This window comes from Marmota flaviventris, chromosome 4 (assembly GCF_047511675.1).
Source record: "Marmota flaviventris isolate mMarFla1 chromosome 4, mMarFla1.hap1, whole genome shotgun sequence".
Taxonomy (NCBI): domain Eukaryota; kingdom Metazoa; phylum Chordata; class Mammalia; order Rodentia; family Sciuridae; genus Marmota; species Marmota flaviventris.
Window position 1 is genome coordinate 16,001,556 of NC_092501.1, and position 24,865 is coordinate 16,026,420.

Genomic DNA, 24,865 nt, shown 5'->3' on the forward strand with positions numbered 1-24,865 from the left:
GGGAAGATAAGCTATACTTCAAATATTTGTCCTCCTTATCTTGTCTACTCTAATAAGGGACTTGATTGTGGTGACATTTCAAATAAAACGCTAAATATAGAATTAAAGAGAGAGATATTATTGAATGGGATGACTCCAATTAAAATCCTAAACCTATTAAAGGAAATGAAAGCTTCTTGTGTGTTGGCAGGAAAAGAGAACTTAGCCTTTCTGAGAGATTTTCCCACTTTGCCAGGGGCAGTTCAGTGATTACTTCAATAAGGGGAAATAAGAGCAGACTCATAACAGCAATATTACCCACTGGCTTCTCTTAGCAACTGAAATTAAAATGTCCTCGACCTATTTTAAAATCATTTACAAAGTTTGATTAGATAATTACTACTTACTAACATTACATCCTAAGAATGGCTAGAATCTGACTTCAGAGGCACAAAGACGGGAGACTAGAAAGTGCAGCTGGACACACACACACACACACACACACACACACGCACACACACACACTATACCTATATAAAATTTGGGCATGTCCACATAATTTGTGTGTGTGCATATATCTCACAAGAGCTGTGAGTATGGCTTAAAAGTTACGGGGTCATCTTCAAGCTAATAAAAGCTAAACCCTGTTGTAATTAAGTTAACTGAAAGTGCCGTGGCGAACAGCAAGATGAAGTAGAGCATTCCTTCATGTGAAAGACATTCCCATTTTATTTTTACTAAAACCGACTTAAAAGCTCACTTGAAGCAATCCCATATTTTATTTTGAGGGGTTTATCCCTTCTTGGAAAATAATCAGGTACTGGGTGCTGATGACGGCAGCTCACAGGCCTAGAGGCAGAGGTCAGAGGAACTGGGAAAGAGTTGCCTGTCAGTCGGTGAGGCTCCCTGACTGCCTCTGCCCTGACCAGCTGACCAGGGGAGAAACCAGCACAGAACATTGCAAGGTCTGGATGTAATCTGTGTGTCATGGGAAAAAAAAGCTCAAAGAGAAATATATTCTTTAGAAAATTGTCAAGATTAAAGTCACAACTCTATAAAATATTCCATGATTATTGTATATCAGATACTTTTTACAGATCTTATTTTAATGGAGTTTTAAAATATTCTAAGTAAGGTTTTATTTATTTATTTATTGGTACCATGGATTAACTCAGGGGTGCTTAACCACTGAGCCATATCTCTAGCCCTTTTTAATATTTTATTTAGAGACAGGGACTTGCTGAGTAGCTTAGGGTCCTGCTAAGTTGCTGAGGCTGACCTTGAACTCACAATCCTCCTGCCTCAGCCTCCCCAGCTGCTGGGATTACAGGTATGCGCTACTGTGTCTGGCCTAAGTAAGGGTTTATATCTATAAAAGTTATCTCAAAGATTTTCATGGACTATTCATAAAAAAGAGGGAGAGGGAAGTGAATACCAAATTGGTTTTTTAAAAAAAATTCTTCCAAGTTTGAAGGTCCTGACTTAGTTAGGAGTTCAAAATGTAAGTTAAATTAGCTAGATTGGAGTTACACAAAATTATCACCACTAACAAGGTTGTATCTGGTTAACTAAAAACATTTAAAATAATTCTCTGAGTCCTGTGAACTTTTGTGTAAGTGTACTACTTGATTAGTTTGTAACGTTATGACTTAGGCATAAACAACAAATTCATGTTGGAATGCACCTAAACAGATTTGTCCTTATATATTGTAAAACATACCCTTAGAATGGCTCAGAATGCCGGCCCCGTGTGATAAATGCTTACAGATCACCTTATGGACTGTCTTGAGACATTCACTGGCAGAAAATTCTCTCTACAGCAGGTGTGATCGTGCAATGTTTTCAGCATTTACTAGTTTCTAGTCGCTGTGTTGAGTGCTTCTTTGACATGGTCACGATTCTGTACAGTTAGTAACATCCAGTTGTACAGACAGGAAAGTGCATATCGATGGAGATGAAGTAATTTGCTCAAGGTCATTCTGTTGTCAAGTGACAGTGTCAGGTCAGCTGGCACATCCTGGATGTGACACTATACCATGGGGCAAGTCTACTCTCATTCTGCATTTTTTTTCTTGCACATATTCATCATAACCATCATAGCCCCAGTCCAACAAGCATTTATTTATTCGCCATTATTTCTTGTACCATTCATTACCTGTATACCTTTTCCAGGGTGGACACAACAAGCCATAATCAAGGGAAACAGAAGTAAGATTGTTCCTAATTTTGCTCTAAAGAATTGCTAACTTGTAAATTTTCAAGCCATACAAAAATGCATATGTTAATAAATACCACTTCCTCCCTATCTTCTTCCCCAAATTCAATTCTATATAGCTATTAGGAGTCTGTTGTGTCCTACTTTCTAATTCCTTTTTTTCTATTCATACGAACCCTTAAACATGTGTCCATCTATGTATCTATTTTTCCACCTGTGTGTGTGTGTATGTACATATATATGTATGGGCTGTCCTTCCTTCTTTGCTTTGAACAATTCCCATATGCACAATTCAGTTACTATGGTTTCAGTAACACCAGTCCTCCAAGAGCACGGTTCAAATTCCAGCTAGAAATTAGACTGTTGTCCTCAGTCTGCAAATCACTCATGTAGTAACTTATGTGCCCCATGGCTCGAAACCAGTAATGTCACTTCTTTCAAAGTCTGTTAGTGGCTGGTCACTGGGCATCTGTAATTCATTCAGTTCCTGCAGAGAGCAAAGCGTGTAGTGACACTGCTTTGTTTCCTAGTGATACAGCCATGTGACATTTTACAAAGATGATGAGTCAGCACAGGGCACTGGCCAACAAGGACAAATAGTACAGCAAAGAAATTAAAAGTGATAACAATGGAAGTGAAATCGGAGAGGACCCTGGGGTGCTGACACTGCTGCGGTTTGATAGGACATGGGTGAGAAGCCAGAGAAACTTAGTGAAGGGAACTTAATAAAAAGATGTCCCAGAGGAAGTGGTGCTGGCATAAACCGTCACCTCAAAAACTCTCGGAGCCATTTCACAACACTGAGAGCAAAAGAAAGGAATGTGACAATTTGCCAAGGTATAGAAAGGAATTACTTGCCTTGTTTCATGACTTACATCCTAAGAAAGCAGGCACAGCTGGAATGTTCTCGTTAGGTTTTTGACAATAAAACCCTGAATTCTCAATATCGGAAATGTCTTATAGTGTACTAAAGAAATATTAAATTTACTATTTTTCATTTCTCCACACATTTATAATTGAAACTGCAAGAATGAATATGTTAACATATGATTTTGAAGGCCATGGAACAATCATTACTGTTTTGCAGTTTGTTCGCCTGGTCATTTTTTATGGTCTTGCTAAAGACTCTATGTGTATATGTGTAGGTATAGAATCAGTTTAAAAAAATAAAAGCATACTCACGTTCCTTCTGAAACTTGTGTTCTTCCTATAACATGTGAGTGCAAGTAGATGTGATTCTTTTTAATGCCTGCATTGTATTCCACTGCATGGATAGACAGTTGTACAGAGAACATTTCCTACTGATGGACATATAGGCTGTTTTCAGTTTTTCACTATTACAATGCTGACATACTTTCATGCACATATTCAAGTATTTTATGGAGGCAATTTCTGCAACTACTGGGTCATTAAAATAAGAAAAATATTTACCTTCACTAATGGTCATGGCAATAGAAAGCAACACCACAACATTTTACATTCGAATGGCCAAAATTCAACTCTGACAGTACCAAGTTGGAGAGAACCTGGGTCCACTGGCTCTCAAGTATTTTGTCAGTATTAGTATAGTTCAAAGAGCCTCTTTGAGAAACACTATCCAATGTGGTCCCTGTACTTCACATAGGCACCTGTAGGAATTGGGTTCTTTTCATGCCAACGCAATTGAGGCCTGGCATCTCCTGTAGACCTTGTTAGTCATTAGTCTTTTTGTTTACTTATCTCCTTGACTTTCCTCTCAATTATAAAATAAGGTCTGGAGCAGACATCTTGTCTAACCTGTTCAATACTGGACTAGAAGAGTGTAAAACACCACTCAGCGAGTAGCTGAGTGAATCATTTTGTACCTCCTGATACAGTGGGACTGCACAGCTTTTCGTTACTGTCTCTTCTGGGGACTGCACGCTCACATTTCTTGGACTTTTCCAACTGGGGTATCTCTTATTGCCTATAGGAGCTTTTCACATATTATACACAGTATTTCTATGTCTGTTTTGTGTTTTGAAAATATTTTTTAAGTTCGTCATTTCCTTTTTCATTTCTTGCCACTTTTTGTGTGGTCACACCTGTCAATCTTCCCATCCCTGCTTTTGGGTTTCAGGTCACTCCCAGGAATGGCATTCTAACCTTCCACACAATTCTTTCCTTTATCTTTTTCTGGCATTTTTGTAGTTTTATTTTCATGTTAAGTCACTAATTCCTTTCCAATCTATCTGCACAGAATCAGGTAGAGAGTTAAATTTTGTTGTTCTTTTCAAATTTCCTAATTCCATTTACTGAACAGGTCACTCCTTTCCAATTGTTTTTTTTTTTTTAGTTGTCGATGGACATTTATTTTATTTTATATGATTTGATGCTGAGAATCAAATCCAGTGCCTCACACATGCTAGGCCAGTGCTCTACCACTAAGCCACAACCCCAGCACCCCCAATGTTTTTAAAAATCTGTATGTAATTATGACAGCATGATTTTATTTCGAAGTGTTTGTTCAGTTTTTTTTTTTTTTAAAACTTTATTCCCCCAAAGTTCAAATAAATCATGGCTTACAGGTTTCTAAGTAGTAAAATTATCTTATATATTTATAACAGAAAGCACATTAAAAAAACCCAGAAACATGGCTTGAGAGAAAATATTTAATCTATTTCATGAAAAAAAAGTATACAGCTTTAGAAAGAGACGCAGTAGGTTTCCACATGCAGTATAAACATACCTTCGCTTTCTAAGATCACATGTACTGCACTTTTTTTTGCATCTCTGAAGGCCACTGTGCTTAACTGCAAACGATTAATACATGCACTCAAAGAACAGTCACTGAAGAATACGGTCTTGAAATAAAAGTAGAAATAGTGTTGTATAAAAATATATTAGTCTGTCTACATTAAATACTTTAAAAAAGCACAAATAAATTCTTTTAGAACTAGACCGTACCTACAAATATCAACATCTGAACTTGTAATTTACGATTTTCATTGCATTTTCAATCAATGAAGAAAAAATAAATACAATTATATTTTGGAATTGTAAGGATGAAGTCAGCACAGCAGACCAGCTCTAGTTTCAGAAATAAAACCACATACTTTCTCCACACAAAAGATAGGAAGAATCTGAGTTTTTATAATTTAATGTATTTATGAAACGTTATAATTTGAAGCAGTGATAAATGTATGTAAATCTCAATTACACAGCAAATTTTGATTTCTCCACAAACCACATGTAAAGTAATGACAGTGATCCTAAAATGGCTCTCAATGTATCCTAAGAGGGAGATTTTAAATTTTTTTTGAAAATTTTAACCTATGTGAAGTATAATTAGAACATATAGATCAAATGACAGAGAAATTAATTTCAAGTCACAAAGGGTATTGCTCCCCTACTTTGAAAACTGATATTAGGAATTTAAGGGGATGAAAAAAATCTCCCCACAAGAAACTCATTCTTCCCTATCTATAGTTACTGACATGACCACAGTTCCTCCCTGAAACTTCTACACAAACTCTGTGGTTTCTAAGGAGCGGGAGGTAGTGTGCAGGGGAATGGTGGTTTCTGTTTTCCAGATGATGCCAACGACGAAGGTTCACAGGCATGGATACAGCACAACGTGTCACACGCAGCTCCATCCCAACACAAACCGGCTGGTGTTCCCAGTGGGGCTAAGAATAATGACTACGAAATTTTAAAAGTGGAAGACAGTTATATGGCGGAGTCAGGAACTTGTCTATTTTTACCCTTAAGAAACATAATTTATTGACTAATGTTTTGTCCTATTTATCTCAACATATTTTTCATGAGCATTGCACAAACTATGTAAAGAAAGAATAAGAACAATTTTGCTTAAACTGGTCTGCTTATATCTGAGGGCTGATTTTTTTCTCTACTTCTCAGCATTGAGTTCTCCCTTCACTTATTTCAAATGGAAACCTGTAACCAAACACATTAAAATTAAAAAGGGGTAAATTGTGTTTGTTCAAGTATTTAACATTAAAAATCTGACAACGTTGCCTAACCCTGTGTTTCTTAACCAAGACTGATAGAGGAAGGAATCCTTACCACTTCTGGACAGTTACAAGGGTGCTTTTTGGTACAAGACTGTTGAGTACTCATTTGTGCTTATTTAGTGCTTTTTAATGTAAGATGGATGGTCCAGGAGGAGGAATACTTGGAGATGTCTACAGTACTCTGCTTTTGGTCCTGAGGCTTTCAACAGAACAAAACATCCCTTGGTCCTCTTGAGTGGCATGCCAGAGAAGGACACCAAAACAACAACTAACTCTAACTAGGCAAATGGTCCATGACACGTGGCTAGTATTTTAACTTTCAACTCTAACCTTTGAAAATGATTAAACCAAACCAGCACACTAAGAAAAGGAAGGGCTGTGTCAAAAAGCTGAGTAGGGCCCCCTCCATTCTTCTGTATGCAGACTCTGCCAAAGGAGGCCAGGCTAAACTGCAGGTTGAATATGTGCAAGGGCCAGGGCTTGTCAGCTGTGGAATGTACACAGATGACTTGAGCCTCTCACTTAAAGTACTATTCTTTATATTAACCTATTGCAAAGAAATGAATGAAAAGCAAAGTTTTACTTATTTGGGACAAAACAGTGATTTAAGATTAGTGCTAATTCTTCATTCACATAAACTATGTGCCACAGGTGGAAAAAGCAATCTTGGTGATTAATGGTAAATTCCACTTTTAAAATACGTCAACGTCCATCACTTTCTTAAATGGACATACATCACCTTATAGATTTCAGGAATGGGATTTTATACTAAAATTAATAAATTCCTTAGTGCATGCTACTGTTAGTATTTATTAAGCAAGCCATTTAACAGTGAAAAGATGACTGCATTCTGTATAGGAATGATCATTAATCAGAATCACTGGCAGATAATCACTGCTAGCACTTTGCTTCATTTCTTTTAATAGCATCTAATGCTGAAATCATAGGCTGACCCTGGCAAAAACTTTACTGAAACTGAATTGCATGTATTTGTGTCATTGTGGAATGGTCTACATACCAGTATTTATGAAGCAAGAAAGCACTAGACTTTACATTACTAGAGCTAATTTGCTAACGAAACAAAATTTTCTTAAAATACAAATGATCTTATCAGGGTTTGAAACAGTCCTGTGCTAAGAATTGTTAACTTTTGCTGCTATGGTCTTCATTACTGTCCGCAGACCAACTGAAGCCACACAGGTGGGACTAGCACTGGGATTTCTTTAATATATGCATCTGCCAAGAAAATTTGTGGATTAAAGAAGAGTAGTATATAAAAATCTTTGGGGAAACAATTATTCAGACCATTTTAAGGCCTGAATGATAGTTTATAACCAAAAATCATTAAGAGTACTGGGTTCTCTGGATTGACGAATTACTACATAGAGCCTAGAAAGATGCCACTTCCTAAATGTGTGACCTTGACTCTGCTGGTATAACTACTCACCCCTATCTCAGCTTCTGGTCCTTCCCTCTTAAGGTGGTCCTGAGTTACTGTACAAAGCGTTTGCAGAAGCACTGGGAAATGCTTACTACCTAGTTGGAGGCCTAAGAAAGTGTTCACAGAAGTAAGTGTTCTGCTTCTCGGCTTTTTAACCTTATACCCTAGTGTAGCAGAGCCAGGAATTAGGAGACCTGAACCAGGACAAAATATCTACTGTTCACTCTCCTCCCTCGTCATCCCACATCACCTAGCAACTGTGGACACCCAGCCCTGCTCTAGGTATCAATGTCATTTTGGGAGCTTTCTGATCTCAAAGCTGTTCCCTCATCTGCACAAAGGAAACAATAATCTTCCTGTCTAGTTTATAAGGTTATTTTGAAGCTCAATTAAGGCAGTATCTATTAAAGCACTTTGAAGATCCTGTAAGCACCATCAGAGTGAAACTTCGGGTTAAAACACGTATCCTGGTGCAAGTTGTTAGGCACGTGCTATTGGAGTATGGTTCAGGGTGTCTGGACCTTCTCTGAAGCAAGTGGATTATTCATGGGTCCAGAATATCTTTTTAAAGTTTTAATATGACGGTAGGCATGCATCTTTATAACTACAGTACTGTTTGGAAAACAATGATATGCTTTATTATAGAACTTTCTCTTCTTCAACCCCAACTCTATGGAGAATACTAACATAACAAATAGTTGGTAGATAAAGATTTTCCTGTAAATTTGCAGTTGCAAAGAAAATGTCAAGCCATGTGTGTCTGTGGTCAACTTATCATTATTATTAACTAAGCCTGTAAGTAGCAGTTTCATTATTTACTAAATGCTAAAGAAAAAATTATTATGCTATAGGTACATATTTTTATTATCTTCCCCAATTTTCCAACTTTGGAAAAACAAGTAAAGAATAACTTATCTCAGGGGTATTAGCTCGAAAGTAGACTGGCCATAAAAGAAATGTGAGAACTTCTTGAACTAATCTTCATATCCATGTACACATCCACACACACTCATCCACACATATTATATAGTTTTTGGCTGCATTAAGACCTATATATTAAGCTTACTGTAGCTTTTTGAAGACCTGATAATACTCTAACTAAATACATTATTAGACAGTTAGGGATAAAATTGTTTTTCATAGTCATTGAACTTTGCCAAAGTTACACTTACAGGTGATTAAACACAAGGTTTTCTTTTGTGAATAGGTTAAATATTTGCTTGAGATAGAATATTTAAGATAAGCAAAATTCTTTCCAGGGATCATATTAATCCTGAGTATAAATTTTTTTAAAAAATCTTACTATTTGTAAAATGATATCACAGCAAGGAGAAAAAAAATATATAATTCAGGGTAAAAATCCAGGCATTATGTCAAAATGTGTGTAATGTTATCTTACTAGCATTTTAATTAAGGTGACTTAACTGAAACTTTAACTCTTTCGAAACCCACTGGACATAACTTGTGCAACAGAAAAGCAAAAGTAAAAAAATAACAGCCCTAACGAAAAACAGAAGGCAGACATGGATCAAGAAGTTTTAAAAATAAACTTTATAGTGCCTACTCTTATATAAGAGGTTTATGTTAGTTATAAATTCTAGAATCACATTTATATTGCTTTAGTGTGATTTATTCAAAATCATACTAATCCATTATAAATAAAATTTTTAGTGTATAAAACAATGCAGACTGGCAGTGGGTAAGAATAAGAATGTTCAATAAAAGAGTACTCTGAAAATCAAGAAAAGTATTTGCTTAAGACTAATCCAAAACTCTACCTAGGCAAGTAAAGGGAAAGCTTAAGAAGTAGTTTTGAATTTTTAATGTACGCAAAAATATATAAACATACTCTGGGTATTATACTGAAAAATAAGTCATCAGTTATTTCTACATTGGCAAGTTAAAACTCTATTTCTTTTAGAGAGTGAGACTATTTATGTCCTTATACAGGAAATGAGCCAAAATATTCTCATCCTGTCCAAGTGGAAATGAGAAGTATGATAAGTCAATGACATTAAAAAGTAATAAGGTCTATTCTCCATAAAAGAGAAAATTATGTTTTGGTTGTTTGTGGAGGGAAAAGGTTTAATGAGGTAATTACATACAATTTTAAACAGAATTCTTTTTTATTTTATATTTTTCTGTAAAAGTAATTTTTGTAGGCTATTAACTAATCAAAGTCATGATCTATACATTCTCTTAAGAGATTTCACCAACCTTCTGAAACAAGTAAATACTATGTTTCAAAACTGTATTTCCCAAAATATACATAAATGGGCAGACAATGTGTTTAAAAGATTACATTTCAAATTTAGCATTGTTTTTAAAGGAGGGGAAGCATATTATGTCATATTGTCTAAAAATATAAGGAGGGGAAGCATATTATTCCATATTGTTCATAAATATTTATTAAATAAATAAACATGGTCTGCCTGAGGTTTTTAAGATCTTGTAAGCTGATTAAATCACAAACATGTTGAATCTACTTTTGGAAAAACAAGAGTAAGTTTTTAGATAGTTATAAGATAAATTGTGATAACAGTAATTTTTTCTAAAAATCTCCAGTATTCTCAGTAGCTATTTCTTTTGGAGTTCAAAAAACCAAAAACCAACAAAACAGTATATGTTTTGGCTCTAATATTTTAAAAAGTAGTTAAGATATACTATACCTGTGAATTACACAAAAGTACTTCACATTGAAAATTTCAATATGAAGACTTAAATGTGATCTTAAAAAAATCACGATCAACAATCAAAATTTAATTTTTAAATATGGGAATCAAAAACCCAAAACCAACAAATCTGCATTTAAAGCTTACAAGTAAAATATAAATTTCTGAAACAACATACATACCCATTTATATCAGATTCAGCTGTCACAATAAATTTTTTATCACAGACAGCAATGTGTCCTAAGTCCCTTCTCCTTGAAAGTTATACTATTTCTGGGACCCATTCATTATCTAGTGATAATGTGTTCATTCAAAAACCAAACCAAACCAAAAAACAGTTAAGGAACAGGCCTATATGTTCAACTTTTTCTGTATAAATTTATAAGGCATTAATAATGCTCTGTTAAAACAACAAATAATTTATAATAAAAATAGATCAAAACTCTCTTTTTAAAAATATTTCAACTGAGAAAATCACAGAAGGGAATAAAGATATGTAACCACCACATGCTCTAAGCATCTACTGTAAAGAAAATAATATATATTTTTTTCTTTTTTGGCTTAAAGTAAACCTTATGCCTTAAATGGCAGGTATCCTTACACAAACATGTAGACTGGAGCTTAGGTCTATCTAAAGTTACTATAAAATTTACATATGCAAATGTGTTTATTTCTATTAATAAAGGTAGAAAAAGTTAGTTAAAATACTTGGTATGATTATATCAGCACTGCAAATTATCTTATAATATTCTTTATAGTGTAGACTTCAGTCTTTTGCCAAATAGCTGCAGAGATTTCATATCTTTGTCTAAATGATGGTCAATGACTTAGCTAATATAAAAGCAGAATGAATTTGTGTACAATAATAAATAAGCATAGCTTTATTTTAATTTTAGTTGCTAGAACTGAGCAATGGGTGTCTTGAATCCAGAAGCAGAAATAAAATTTTTTCTATAAAGAAAGGAATGGAGGACAGGGCTTGTGACTGAGTGCTGCTAGCTGGCTTCTAGAACACATACCTGAGCTCTACTGGATCTATGCACCCTGGTTGTGTGTAAGTTATCTGTAAAGGCTGCCTGAACAAAATTCCCTTCATCATGCAAGCACTGCTGTCTGCACTACAGTAATAGAGAAACACGCTGATAGATACAACTGCTGTAAGTGATAAGCAATTGCCAGGAATTTGCAGTGAAATCGTTGGTTGGTTGGAAATGTTCTCTATGTCTCCAGATGGTATCTGTCCTTGAAGAAGCCACTCATTGCCTAGAAAATAAAAGAAATAAATTGTTAAGATTGTATAAGAAGAAAGTAGGAGACTGGAAAAATCTCAGGGAGACAAGATACATTCAATCAACTAATATTGATGAAAGTTTCTAATGCTGGGCACTGCAATCTGGGGCAAAGGCATAAATATAAATAAGACATAATGACCACAAATGAGCCCCATCTGGTGATTTCTATATGTAATTATTACAATTCTTCCTTTGTTTAAACACCATAAATCATAAACTTAATTCTACTGAAATTAAGCTGAATATTACAAATATGGCTCTAGATCCTTAAGCCCCAAATTTCAAAATGAAATCTAAGCAGCCTAAATAAACACAAGCTATGTGAGATAACAGACCATTTTACCACAGAGAAACAGAGACGCAGTACAAAAAGAACTTCATCTAGAGAATACAAGTGTATGTACAACTCCACAGTGGCTTTTTAGTTAAGATAATGGTAAATTCTGAAATATCTTAGAGTAATAATAATAAAAATACAGATAATGCCATATATACAATCTCTGAGTCCAAACAATACAGAAACTAAGATTTTTTTCTACCTCATTTAAATATATAAAACTCATCTTAGACTTAGATACTAAGATCGTCTATATAACAAACATTCAATAAACCACTAAAGAACTTTAAGCCTTCTAGTATTAAAATTCTTAACCGTCTGTATTCATTTCGAGCCTTCTCTCTGAGGAAGGCCTGTGTCCTACTGAGGAAGCAGTACTGCACGGACATTCTGCTCACAGGGGCAGACACCAGGAGTCAGATTTGGGAAACACAGCAAGAAAGTCTTCCTGCTAGAGAACACTCAACATCTTTCACGATGCATAAATGACTCGGCCTTTGTACAAAAGCTGGGTCCTCCACTGAGTAGCCATGAGACACTTTTTAGCTTTTTGTCTCTTTTCTTTGCCTCCTGAGGAGCCACAGACTCAAGAGCCTGCCTCTATTAGTGTTCTCTCCTCTCCCCTTTGGTTGATTGCTTCTAATATTCGGTTGACTGAAAAATGAAATTTGAGAAAATTTAAGACACCCATTGCTCAGTTCTAGAAACTGCAATTAAAAAAGTTAAGAAGAATAAGGAGAAGGTGAAAGGGAAGAACTGGAGTTAAGTGCAGAGAATTTATGCAGGAGTTTTTCAACAGGTCTACAATTCTCTTGAAAATTCTTTGGCTTTCTTTACTTAGTTCTGGACTGGGAGTATGCTCTACTTAATCCTTGATTTCACTTGATAGAAAATTAGCACAGAATTTCTTAAATTTTAAAGCCAGATGGGAAAATAATAAACTGCTCTATTTTAATATTCAAATCAAGAAATAAAAGAAAATATTTCTTTACCTATTTTCATATATATGACATTAAGGATCTGTGAATTTATAATATATGCCAGAGGTTTTTTTTTTTTTTTTTGCTGCTTTTTTTCTTTTGGCTTAAAACTTTCACATATGCTAACCACTTTAACTGTCTCAAAAAGCAGCCAAAAAGAGAAAATATCTTTTAATCCTAAGTGTACAAATGTATTCCATAAAATAATTTTCAAAATCTTGCCTAAAAGTTTATTTGCCTGTATGTAATAAAAATGGCACAAATATCTTGGACAAGTGATGAAAGAGCTAAGTATTTTCCCCCAGACACTTCACTTTAGTACCATTTGTATTTTATATCCCAATGACTTGAGAGTAATTCATCTGTTTAACAAAGCAGAGTTAAAAATGTTAATTTGTCAACGTCTTATTTTAAAAATCAATACGCTGCTCTACAATTACACAGAGAGAAATGAGATTAATGATATCCAGCTGATGCACCACTTCAGACCTGGGGGCACAGACACAACAGTTAAACCAGCAGTATAGGGTCTGCTGTGAACCCAGAGGGTTGTGGGACAACTCTTCTGTCTGCAAAGCTAGCTCCAACTCTCTGAGTAGTGCATGGCTGCCCCGCTCCTTGTAGGGAGTGAGAGGGGTGGTTTCCCTGTAGGCTCAGCCAGCCCGCCCCAGCCAGCCTCCCAGTCTCTAACTGGCATCTACACAGCTGGCCCACCAAGTTCTCTTTGTCCTCTTGATTTAGACTTGTTGAGTGGCTTCTGTTCTGAGAATGTATGAAGGTAAGAAGGCATGAAGCCAGGATTTGGGTAATGTACAAAAAAAAAGTGTGTGAGAGGGTATGAGGGAAAAAGAGTTGGGGAGGAAATGGAAGATTGAGTGAGAACGTGTGAAAGAGCGTGGGAGACTAGGACAGAGGATGATCATTTGAGACAAGAAGTCCTACTTTCAGAAGTTCTGGACCACTACTATCCCACTGTAGAACTGCTATCTGCTACATTACAGATGATGGAAAGCTCTAGAAAAACTCTAGTAAAACCAGGCGGTATGCTTATTCCATAGCATCCATGAATGAAACAAGAAGCTAGTTCACACTATAAAGGGCAGGGACTGCATTAAGGTGACTAGACAGATGAGTTACAGAAAAAGATGTTAAATAAGGAGGTGCCACTTCATTTCTCTATTTCAGACTTTAACTTTAAAAGGTTCTTTCTGGGAACAAAAATGAAGAAAAAATGAAGAACAAGCTTAGAATATGGGAAGAAGTATAGGCAAGTCCATTCTCTAAGAAACTGCTAACAACTGAGGTGTAATTCAGTGAGTTACACTGTTCTTTAATAAAATGGAGGAAAGGACCTCTGGGATCAAAGAAAATTCATTTTTTTCATATAATCTTCCTCAATCACCGAGTAAAAAATAACACATGATAAATGAGCAAAAATTATTGCATTAAACACAAAAAATTTATTAAATATTTTCATACCTTCAGCTGTTACAAACCAGCAACTGGGTACTCCTTCAGTTAGCTTTGCTCCTGATGGGAGGTCCAGTCTGAGCTTGAACTGCAGCGTCTGCCCAGGACAAGCAGTTACTGTGGAAAGCCCAATGCTCGGGGCAGATTTAGGCAGTTTGGGTACCGTCTTCTGTTTTTCCACTAGGAATGGGCCATCTACCACGGCGTTTTCAGATCTGAGGACAGGGAGCTAGGAAATCAAAAAATCTGTTATTAAAGCACCAGTACTGTACAGCAATTGAGAGTAAGTTTATTTTTAGATTTCAGTAGGAAAATGAATTTCTCTATCACTGAAATTGTCATTCTAGTCTGAATTAGAAGGTGTTTGTCCTGATGCCCTCCAGATTATTCTGTGAGTAGAGAGAAATGTTCATCTTAGCAAAAAGAGAACCAATACTTATAAGAGAGTAATTGTCCAATATGTTTATAGGTGGCAGAAAATCAAAGCAAGATTTTATGAATTTAAATGTAGTAGATATATCCATCCCCTTATAATTTGTAGCCAAGTATGTTATTCATCTTATAACAGAGATCTATGTGAAGATGACAGCTTTGATGGTAAACTGTTTTTTATTTTAAAACATATTCTTTGCAGATTACTAGAATTTTAGAAGAAACAAATCTTTTTTTTTTTTTTTTTCCAGGTAAAGGCGATTCATCAAGAGGTAGCTATGATAGACACTTCTCTTACAATTCTATTATAGAACATGTCCACATCTTTAAAATGTGGCTTCTAAAACTTCCTCTGGCAGATAATTTGGTACTGGATTCACCACAGGGAACAAAGATTACACGATAATCTCAGGATCACTGCGTAACACCACCCAACCCACGTGCCGTGTGTATGTAGTATGTGGTGGTGTATCTATATATTTAAAAACAGATCTGAGTCCTTCCTTTTCTCTTGAAGGTTCATCAAATTCTCTCCAACTCCCAGTCTCTTTCTCAAACTCTCAGCACAGATGGAACTTATATTTTAGGAATGACAGGATATCCTCAAAGCAGTCCTGCTGGTCTGGTTATCACAGAACACAGCGGAGGAGGGCTTACTATACCACCTCCACGTGTCACCTCAGCCACTGGAGATGGCCTGACTCCAAGCATCTCTGTCAGTGCCATGGCACCTGAGTACTGTTCTTAAAACCACACCCTCAACTTATGCTGCAGTTCACTTACCACAGAAACTGTTCTTGTTTCTAAGTCCATCACTTTAATTTGGTGATTATTGGTATCTGCGACATACAATAACCGACCGTTCTCTCCAACACACAAGCCTCCTGGCTCATTAAAAGCTGACTCAGTAAAACTGGAACTGAAAACATCATTTGTGTCTCCGGTTCCTGCTAATGATGTACAGCTTTTTGTTTTTGGATCCACAACTTTAATCTAAAGAAAAAAGAACAAAATTTATGTATCTGAAGATCCACCTCACGCTTGTATAATGGAAAGGTATAGCATCCAGAAAATGTTAGAGTTTTAGATTGCCATTAAATTATCAATAAATCTAAAAAAAAGTAGGTATTTCCTTATTCTCTTGAAAAGCCCAACACTCATGATCTAAGAAGAGGTATTCCACCCCAAGAACTAAAAACTGTGTATTTTCTAGGTGTAATCTTGGATAATTTTTTTTCTATAATTAAAAATAAATAATTCTATTGTTTTTCTTTACAGTGGAACATACTTTCACAACTGAACTGACCCTTTTCTCACGAGCATCTAGCACTGCTTTCTCCTTATTTCCTGAACATATTTTGATGGATCACAATTCATAACTTTTTTGAGGGGAGGGGTACTGGGGATTGAACTCAGGGGTGCTCTAGCACTGAGTTACATCACTAGCCCTTTTTATTTTGAGGCAGGATCTTGTGCTATGATGCCCAGGCTGGCTTCGAAGTTGAGATCCTCCTGTCTCAGCCTCCTCAGAAGTTGGGACTCCAGGTGTGTGCTGCTGAACCCACACAATTCATAACTTTTTATTACAGCCAAATTTAGTGCTTTTCCTGCTTCAGATATCATCATAATATCTTGCCAAAGAAAGGACCAGAAGAAGCACAGAACAAGCTGGTACATAGCTGCCAAGGGCTGTTGTTCCTCTGTATTCTGGAGTGGTACTTGTAGGAGGTACACAGATCTTTCAGCGTTTTAAACACCACAGGCAAAAGCAAGGCATTATATAATTCTGTCAAGACTCACCTTGTGATTATAGGAATCTGCCACATAAAGCAAATTTCTCTTTTTATCCCACGCTACTCCAAGTGGGTGTTGAAGCTTTGCACTGAGGCCTACTCCATCGACATCACCAAAAGCAAATAAATTCTTTTATTTTTTTTAAAGAGAAAGAACAGCAGTTATTAATTTTTATAATGTTTGTTAGAAAATAAAGTGAAAATTAATATAGCTGTATGTGCTATTAAAAGGGAAAAGGCCTGTCTTTCATACAATCAGGGCTGGACACTTGCTGTAGACTGGCAGGAACTCACAGGACTGTGGCCTGGGCTGGCTTTGGTGCATTGCCACTCTACTTGCAGTGCATTGCCACTCTACTCACGCGTGGTGAGGAACAGGCTAAATCATCGAGGCTGGTGCCCTTTTCAACCAACATCTAATATGCGCTCTTCTCTTCTCAGTGAGCAATATTCTATCCCTTCTTTCTCTCTAAAGCCTTAACGTTTACATGGTTACATATCATCAAGTAGCACTGATTTTCTTAGTTGGCTTTACTTGTTTTTCTTTATACTCATATTTTCTTAGGCTTGACCTCCATTTGATCTCATGAACAGGCCGAGAATGACTTCTCCTAAGTTTCATTAACTCTGCACAATTCAGGAAACTGACAGCTTGATCAGTGACTGGGCACACTGCAAAAGTGACTTTCTTTACCATGGGATCTCTTTCTCCTCCTACGAGGTGCTTCACTGCTCCATCTTTCAGCGAGACGGTTCTCACTGTACTGCTCTCGCTATCTGCTACAAATAGGCAGCTCCAGGGATCTTCAGAGGCCAGAGAAAGACCTGAAGGTTGGGCAAAGCCCGCCTTGTGAGGATACGCATTGTTTCGATTTTCCTCATTTCCACTTCCAGCAAACCGAAGGCAGGTTCCTTTTTTTAGCTCACTGAAAGACAAGGTCATAGATGGCATCAATAGATGGGATATTGTGCCCAATATAGTCATCCAACAAATTAATGAAAATGATCTAATCAATGGTGATAGCACTGTTAAAAAAAAAAAAAAAAAAATCAAAATTAGTGATCTTGGCCTAGTGAAACTGTGCTAGTTAGCCTTCTCTGTAATTTTCCAAACTTATTCAGCCACTGGGTAGAAACCTTCCTACTTTTCTTCAACATACACACAACTGAAAGCCCTCTCAAAGGCCAAATAGGAAATCCCCGACAGGACTGGAATTATAAAAATAATGGTCAGATTGTTTGATAAAGTTTATTCCCAGTTTAATGTCCTGACTGGTTTGCTGCATGAAACATTAAGTTCCGAAAGGGAACTAACAAGACTATCTAATTCATGATAGTTTAAAGCTTACATTTTCATTAAAAATGTTTATGCTCTTGTGTAAAAGTAGAGAATAACAAAAGGAATTAATAGTTTTTGAAAGAGAGCCACGTCAGGCATCACTACTTTAGGAAAATGACATAGGCTGACCTTACTGCATCGACTACTGAGTCACATCAAATCAACTTCTTACATACACTAGGGAAATGTCCACTCAGAGGATACTGGAATGATCCTTTTTGTGATATAGAGAAAGTTTTACAGGTTAGTTTCTAAATTCATGTATAGGGAAAAAGCTGACTTAAAATGTAGTATTCAAAACAAATAAATTGAAAGGTAATTACTATTAAAAGTCTGAACACTTAAAAAATGAACCCCCTTAATCAAATAAAAAAGAGAAAAAGCAGTACCTTTTAAAACATTAGGGGTCATTACTACTTGAGGACCAGCCATGAATAAAGATAATGCATCCTTAAAACTAAGGTGAGGGTCAATGTGAACCAAGTGTTCATTTTCCTATCATGAACAAGAATGACGAATGACGATCTTACTTAATTAAGAAACTTAGACAGCCCTTGACCATTTATGTCCAAAATAGCCATCACCCAGAAGAACATATTCTGGCAAGCTCCATTACTTCTGTCTGCTGTTTACAATTAAGCCTCACGTACGCTGCTGGTAACCTCTAGCCTGGAGAGCACTGACAGTCTCCTCGATGGCATCTCTACCTCCAGTTTTGTCCCAATCTGAATGCTGCCAGGGTTCTTTCAAAATCACAGAACTAATCATGTCACTCCCAGCCTGACCCTTTCTATAAAGGCTTGCAGAATGTCCAAATCTCTTAAGAGGACTCACAAGGCACTGGGTGATCAGCTGCCACTGACATCACCAGTGCCAGCTCTTGCCTAGAAACCGCCCCTGTCCCTGTGGAAGCCTGCTCCTCCATGGGGTCTCAGTCCAGTATGCCTCTTCCAGGAAGCTTTCTCTGACACTCAACTCTTACTGATAATGGGTGTTCCTTTTACTTATATTCAGGATAATTTCAACATGAAGTCTGCTCCAGTGATTCTTTTCTACATACACTGTTTTTGAATTGTTTGCGATCTGATTCTTCCTCTGTAGCCCACCGAGTACGGCAACTGCATGTTTTCATTTTATCTTTAATTTAGTGAGCATATCCTTTCATCTCTAGTACCTAGCACAGAGTGTATTTAATAAATATTTTTATATGATTGTTGTAAAACATTACATAAATATGTTTCAAAGCAACACACACACATATACATAATACTTAGAATACCTGATATTTTCAATTTTCTATATAACTGCTCCTTTCTACTGATAAAGATAATTGAGAGAACCTTACTTTCTATGGTGATTTAATGACCTTTATGGTCTACTGACTTTTATACTTCATTTACTCTACAAAACCTTACTGAGTACCAGATACATAATTAGGTACAGGGGATGCAACAATGAATGGGACAGAGCTTCTTTCTTTAAGAGATGGTCTAGTGTGAGGACCTAGTTAAAGAGGGGAGAGACAGGAAGAAAAAGAAAGGCTGGGCAAACTTACAAGCACAGTGATGTAACGATATCTGGATTATAGTGAGGCCACAGAGAAGGGTGTGGCCATCTATACCTGGAATGTCAGGCAGAGGCAGAAAGACTCTATGGAAAAGACAGGAGGCCGTGTAGAGACACCACCTTTCCATTCTCATATACCCTATGGTGGCAGTAAACGGACCTGTGTTTATGGTATGCGCCAGGCATTACACTGAGCTCTTCACAGATTATTCATTATCAAAGAAAGCATAGGAGATCAATATGAGTAAGGAAACTGAGGCTTAGAAATCAAACAGATGAGTTCTCCTAAACTCAGAGTCAGTCAACGGCAAAGCTAGGGTTCAACTCAGGCCTGACTATAAAACCTGCACTTAGTAACCACTCTGCCACGCGATGCTCCCCCATCTGAAGGAAGAACAGCAGTTACTGGAACTATGTGTCATTAGTTAAGGGCTCACCAAATATTTCTAGTTCTTTTTCTGGATGCTCAGGAGGACAGCTCTTCCTGGGCTTCTAGAAGCCAGATGTGACCACAAGACTTGCTTGGCTCATGAAAAGTGAGTAGAGGTGATGTGTGTCACTGTGCAGAAGTTTAGGGGCCAGTGAGTGACTCGCCACCTCCTTCCCTCATGATCTGCCTTGATGATGGGCAAAGCTCTAGAAGGCAGTGGCTTCATCAGCCAGGGTGGCAGAGCAGCGCTCCCCAGAGAATCTACACAGTGAGCAAGGAAAGTGTCTTGCTCTGAGCCAGCAAGAACTGGGTTGTTTGCCCTGGTAGCATAACCTGAGTGTCCTGCCTAGTCCAGTGGGCCTGGTGAGCATGGCAACCCTGGGGGAGGGAACTCTGAGCCCCTAGAATACAGTCCACTCAAAGAAAGATGCAGAGACTTACTTTTTCTTCGGTAGTTTGCCAGAGTCCAGCAGGAGTGCCCATATCTGATGGGTCCCTGCCATGGCTATCCATAGGATGTCATCTCTCTGGACCTCTGAACCTTTATAAAAAATAATAATTACTATATTCACATCTGGTAATATAAACACTCCACTTGTTTCAGAAATTTAAATTCATGAGCAATAGCAATATATTTATAAATCACAAAAGAAAAAATATGCTTTATGTTTTTATGTTGCTTTTGAAATTTTTCTGTTTTGTGAGAGGTTTACTTCTTCACTTATAAATTCTTTTTCTTCTTTTTATTTCAGTAGTGGAATTGGATCCAGGGGCATTCTACCACTGAGCTAACTCCTGTACTTTGTCCTTCCATCCCTGCCCCCCACCCTTTTAATTTTGAGAGAGGGTCTTGCTAAGTTGCCCTGAGATTCTTCCACTTTGGCCTCCTGGGTGGCTGGGATTACAGGCGTGCGCTACTACACCCAGCTCAGACTTATAATTTCATCTGGAATTGTAAGATTTCATGAGAATCCAAAGTGTTAGGATACACTAAAATTATTCAACACATGTATACAATGTGTAATAATTAAATTAGGGGAATTAAAGTATTCTTAATAGACTTATGCTTCTCTGCATTCTGAGCACAATGTTTTTAACTATCTGATTTCTTATCATATATAACAAAATAAATGAGCTGACATACTCTTCAAAGAAATTCTCAAATATCTAGAACAAACCCTCTAGGTTATACTCGTTAATAATAACTTCTTTGAACAATTTCCATGAAAGAACAGAACTTTTAAGAGTTCAAGAAATGTGTATTTCCATCAGAGTCTGTAATTCAGACACAAATCAAAACAACTACTTAAAAACCCATGGTTAACTGGTTGTAACTTTTAAAAAAATTTAGGACTGATATACAAAAAATAAAACCAAGACTGTAATATATGACAACATAGCTTTTTACTAAACATAATTTTCTTTTTTAGAAAGTGAACGATATCACAACTTATTACAATGGGACAAAGGTCTACTTCTCAAATTAATTCTACTGTCAAGATATTTTATTATTTTAATTTAAAATGTATTCTAAAGTAATTGAGGCACTATAACTAAAATAATTTGCTCAGACATTATCTTATAATAAAAGGAATGTCTTAGAAAGGTCATATTATTTATGTTTCCTTTAATTTTATATAGTTTGTATCCAGGAGAAATTTTTTTTTCATTAACTGGTATCTCTTTCAATTTAACAAACAAACAAACAAAAAAAAAAAAAAACAAAACACAACCAAACAACCAACCAAAAACGCCCCACAAACAAACAAAAAAATGCAATGATGAGGTTCGTCCTCAAATAACTGTGGCTGCCGTGTGCCAAGCACTTTCCAGAGCTTCATTACAGTTTCTCAAAAGCCCCGTGAGAGAGATGCTGTTAGGAGGGCTGATTTATAGCTGGGTAAACAGGCTCCAAGAGGTCAGATAACTTCTCAGCCTCACAGAGCTAGCCAGTGAAGGAGCTGGACTCTGAACCCAGGCAGTCCACCAGAAACATCAATGCCCTTAACCATTTCACATGCTACTTCTTTCTCTGTGTTCTTAATTGCTATCCAGTAAAATCTAAAGAAAAATAATTCATTTAAATTTAGTATTTCATACTCAAATATGTCTATAATCATAAATCATGGTAAAAATGACACTGGTGTCCATACATTCTGGGAACTGAGCCTCTACTTACCTACCTTAAAACTAGATCAAAAGCTTTCCACAATTAATTTTTAACATTCCACACTGCTCCTTCAGCTACTCTAGAGCTACACTCTGGGACTACTAGAATGACTGCAACACTGATGCTAATACCACATTCCATTACCTTAGATACACTGAAAGGTCCAAGGCCTGCGGAGCACTGGGACAATGCTGAGAGGCAGCGACACTCAAATGTCAGCCACAACCGTTACTGCAGGACTTTGGACCTTAATTTTATAGCATGTCATTTTAGGGGAGTCCTAAGACATTTACAGACTGAACAGCCCTTGAGAAGATGGCATTGAGGGTAAAAAGCAGGACACGTCTTCCATGAACACTTGTTAATTTTACAGTGAGCGTTACTAAGCCTGTCTCATAACAGAGGATACTCACAAAGGGCTTGGTTTACAACTGCTTATTTGTGTTCAATCTGCCATGAACCCAAGATTATAAACTTCTCAGCATTAAGCAATGAAAATGAGTTTATGCGCCTGCTTAGATGACAGTGATAAGAACTAAGGAAATGGCCAAAATAGAAAAAACAAAAACTTGAGTAAGTGGCATAAACAAAAGGCACAGAAAGTCCACCAAATGAGCAATTCTCATGAATTTTAACTTAATCCGAAGGTTTTCTAATCCTAATTTTCCAAAGCCCATATTTATTCAATAACATTTTTAGAATCCTATCTGAGTGAAGCATCATAAAAGATAACGGTTTCAAGTCCACCACTCAGTCCTCCCATTTCTCTGAATAGAACTAATTATGCTGTAGAGTGATGGGCCACTGAAAGAAGAGAGTTCTGGACCCTTTCTCTATTTCCTTAGCTGTGGAACCAGGTGGCTTTGGCTTTGAATTCCCGTTGTATCATTTGTCCAGCCTGTGTACCTCAATTTCCTCATCTGTCAAATGAGAAGATCTTGTCTTGGTACTTGGGATTGAACCCAGGGGCATTTTACCACTGAGCCACATCCCCAGCCCTTTTTATTTTGAGATAGAGTCTCACTAAGTCATTGAGGGCCTTGCTAAATTGCTAAGGCTGGCCCTGAGCTTTTGATCCTCCTGCCTCAGTCTCCTGAGCCTCTGGGATTACAAGCATACGTCACCACACCAGCCAACTTTTAAAATTTTACAGAGCAACTATTAGAAGCCATAAATAAATCTAGTAAGGGTATTAGATATAAAGCCTACATAAAAATGAATTCTATTTGTATACCATCAAACAAATACAAATGATTTCATAATGATAATGTTTTAGAAAACACCAAACACCTATGAGCAAATCTAATGAAGGATGTACGTGTCCTCTTCAAGAATCACTATCATGGTGGCAAAATTACTGATACACTATTCTTCCAGCTTCTCAGGTCAAAGCCTGGAGTCACTCTTAATCCTTCTCTCACAGGGCACACAGGATCCCTCAGTAAATCCTGTTGGCTCCTCATTAAAATATATCCAGAATCTGAGCACCTGTCACCACCTTGTTGCTCTAAGCCATCATCAGGGAGTACCGCAAGGAGCACCCGCTAGCTGGACTATCTCCTGTCTCCACATGAACGTCCTCTCCTAGGAAAACCGGGGCAGGGTGAGTTAGACAAAACTAGCTCTCAGTCTAAGAGCCCCATCTTGGTAAAAAAGAGCTATGCTGGTGCACATCTGAAAGGCTAACCACACAGAGCCTCCATTGTCGAGTTCTCTGAACAGGTCAGTCCAGCTCAGCTGGGCTCACTACACACACCATCAAAAGCCTCGCAGTAATGAAGTGTGAGCACTTGTTTAACCTTGGTCTCTGGGAACTTACTTCCTTCAGAAGCAGCGCAATGAGAAAAGCAGAAGAGCAAGGCTGTGAGGCTGTGGCAGGTCTTTGGGATTCTACACTTCAAGCGACGAGGAAGGCAGTGCAGCGACCACCTAGAACGCTTCCTATGTTTAAGGTTCTAAGTGCTGTACACGGGTTCCTTACTTCTATTTTACAACCTTGAGAAGTCTTGTTATCATCATATTCATTTTATAAAAAAACTAAAATTCTACAAGGTTAAGTAAGTTGCTAAAACTCACATAGCTAAATCTGGAATACGAGTTCATCAGCGAGTCTGGCTGAATTATTAGTGTTGTGATAAGAAAGAAGTACAGAGGTGAACCTGTACTCTTCTGTCCAGTTCTTTGGTTGGCCCCTTTCGTTCTGCTCTGACCCACAGATGGCTCTGGACAATGTCCCCACATCTGTTTTCAGTGTGATCAGATAGATAAATCAAATGTACCACATTTCCCATGGCAGGATGTGCAGCTAGGCTGACCCTGTCTGCCTTTCTCTTGGTAGACCCTACAACTTGTGTATGTATGGTTGGATAATCTAACGGTATATTTTCTAGTTCTCTGCCTTCCCATTTTTGTTATGGTTCATATCATCAGTATCTCTTTGTGACTTTCATGACAAAACTCTCTTGTAGCAAACAATGACAACCGCAAAGACTCACACAGAACTTTCTATGGACTGATGCGCATTCGTGCTCCTAATCCTCCTGGCCTTGGGGTGGGTGCTACCTGTATCTTCCCTGCTGATGAGGAAACTCAGGCATGAAGAGGCTACAGGGCTCGTCTCAAGTCCATAGCTGCAGAGATGGAGGGACTTGGAGCCCAGGCAGGGTGGCTCAGAGTCCATGCCCCACAGCACCATGAGGGTCCACCTTGCAAGAAGTTTTCACCTGCCTGGTGATCTGTTTCACTGCGAGCTGAAGA

At 37.3% G+C, this 24,865-nt stretch overlaps 1 protein-coding gene across 1 annotated transcript in view; it reads right to left on the reverse strand.

Moving 5' to 3' along the window:
- Positions 1-4,810: 4,810 nt before the first annotated feature.
- The window catches only part of Nhlrc2 (NHL repeat containing 2), a 59,477-nt gene continuing 39,422 nt past the window's right edge, over positions 4,811-24,865 (reverse strand). The window contains exons 6-11 of the mRNA XM_027930186.2: positions 20,380-20,479; positions 17,298-17,529; positions 16,611-16,733; positions 15,594-15,803; positions 14,388-14,607; positions 4,811-11,562 (exon numbers count right to left, since the gene is read on the reverse strand). Of these exons, the coding sequence (XP_027785987.2) occupies positions 11,306-11,562; positions 14,388-14,607; positions 15,594-15,803; positions 16,611-16,733; positions 17,298-17,529; positions 20,380-20,479 (1,142 nt within the window). The 3' untranslated portion in view covers positions 4,811-11,305. The remainder of the gene's footprint in view (positions 11,563-14,387; positions 14,608-15,593; positions 15,804-16,610; positions 16,734-17,297; positions 17,530-20,379; positions 20,480-24,865) is intronic.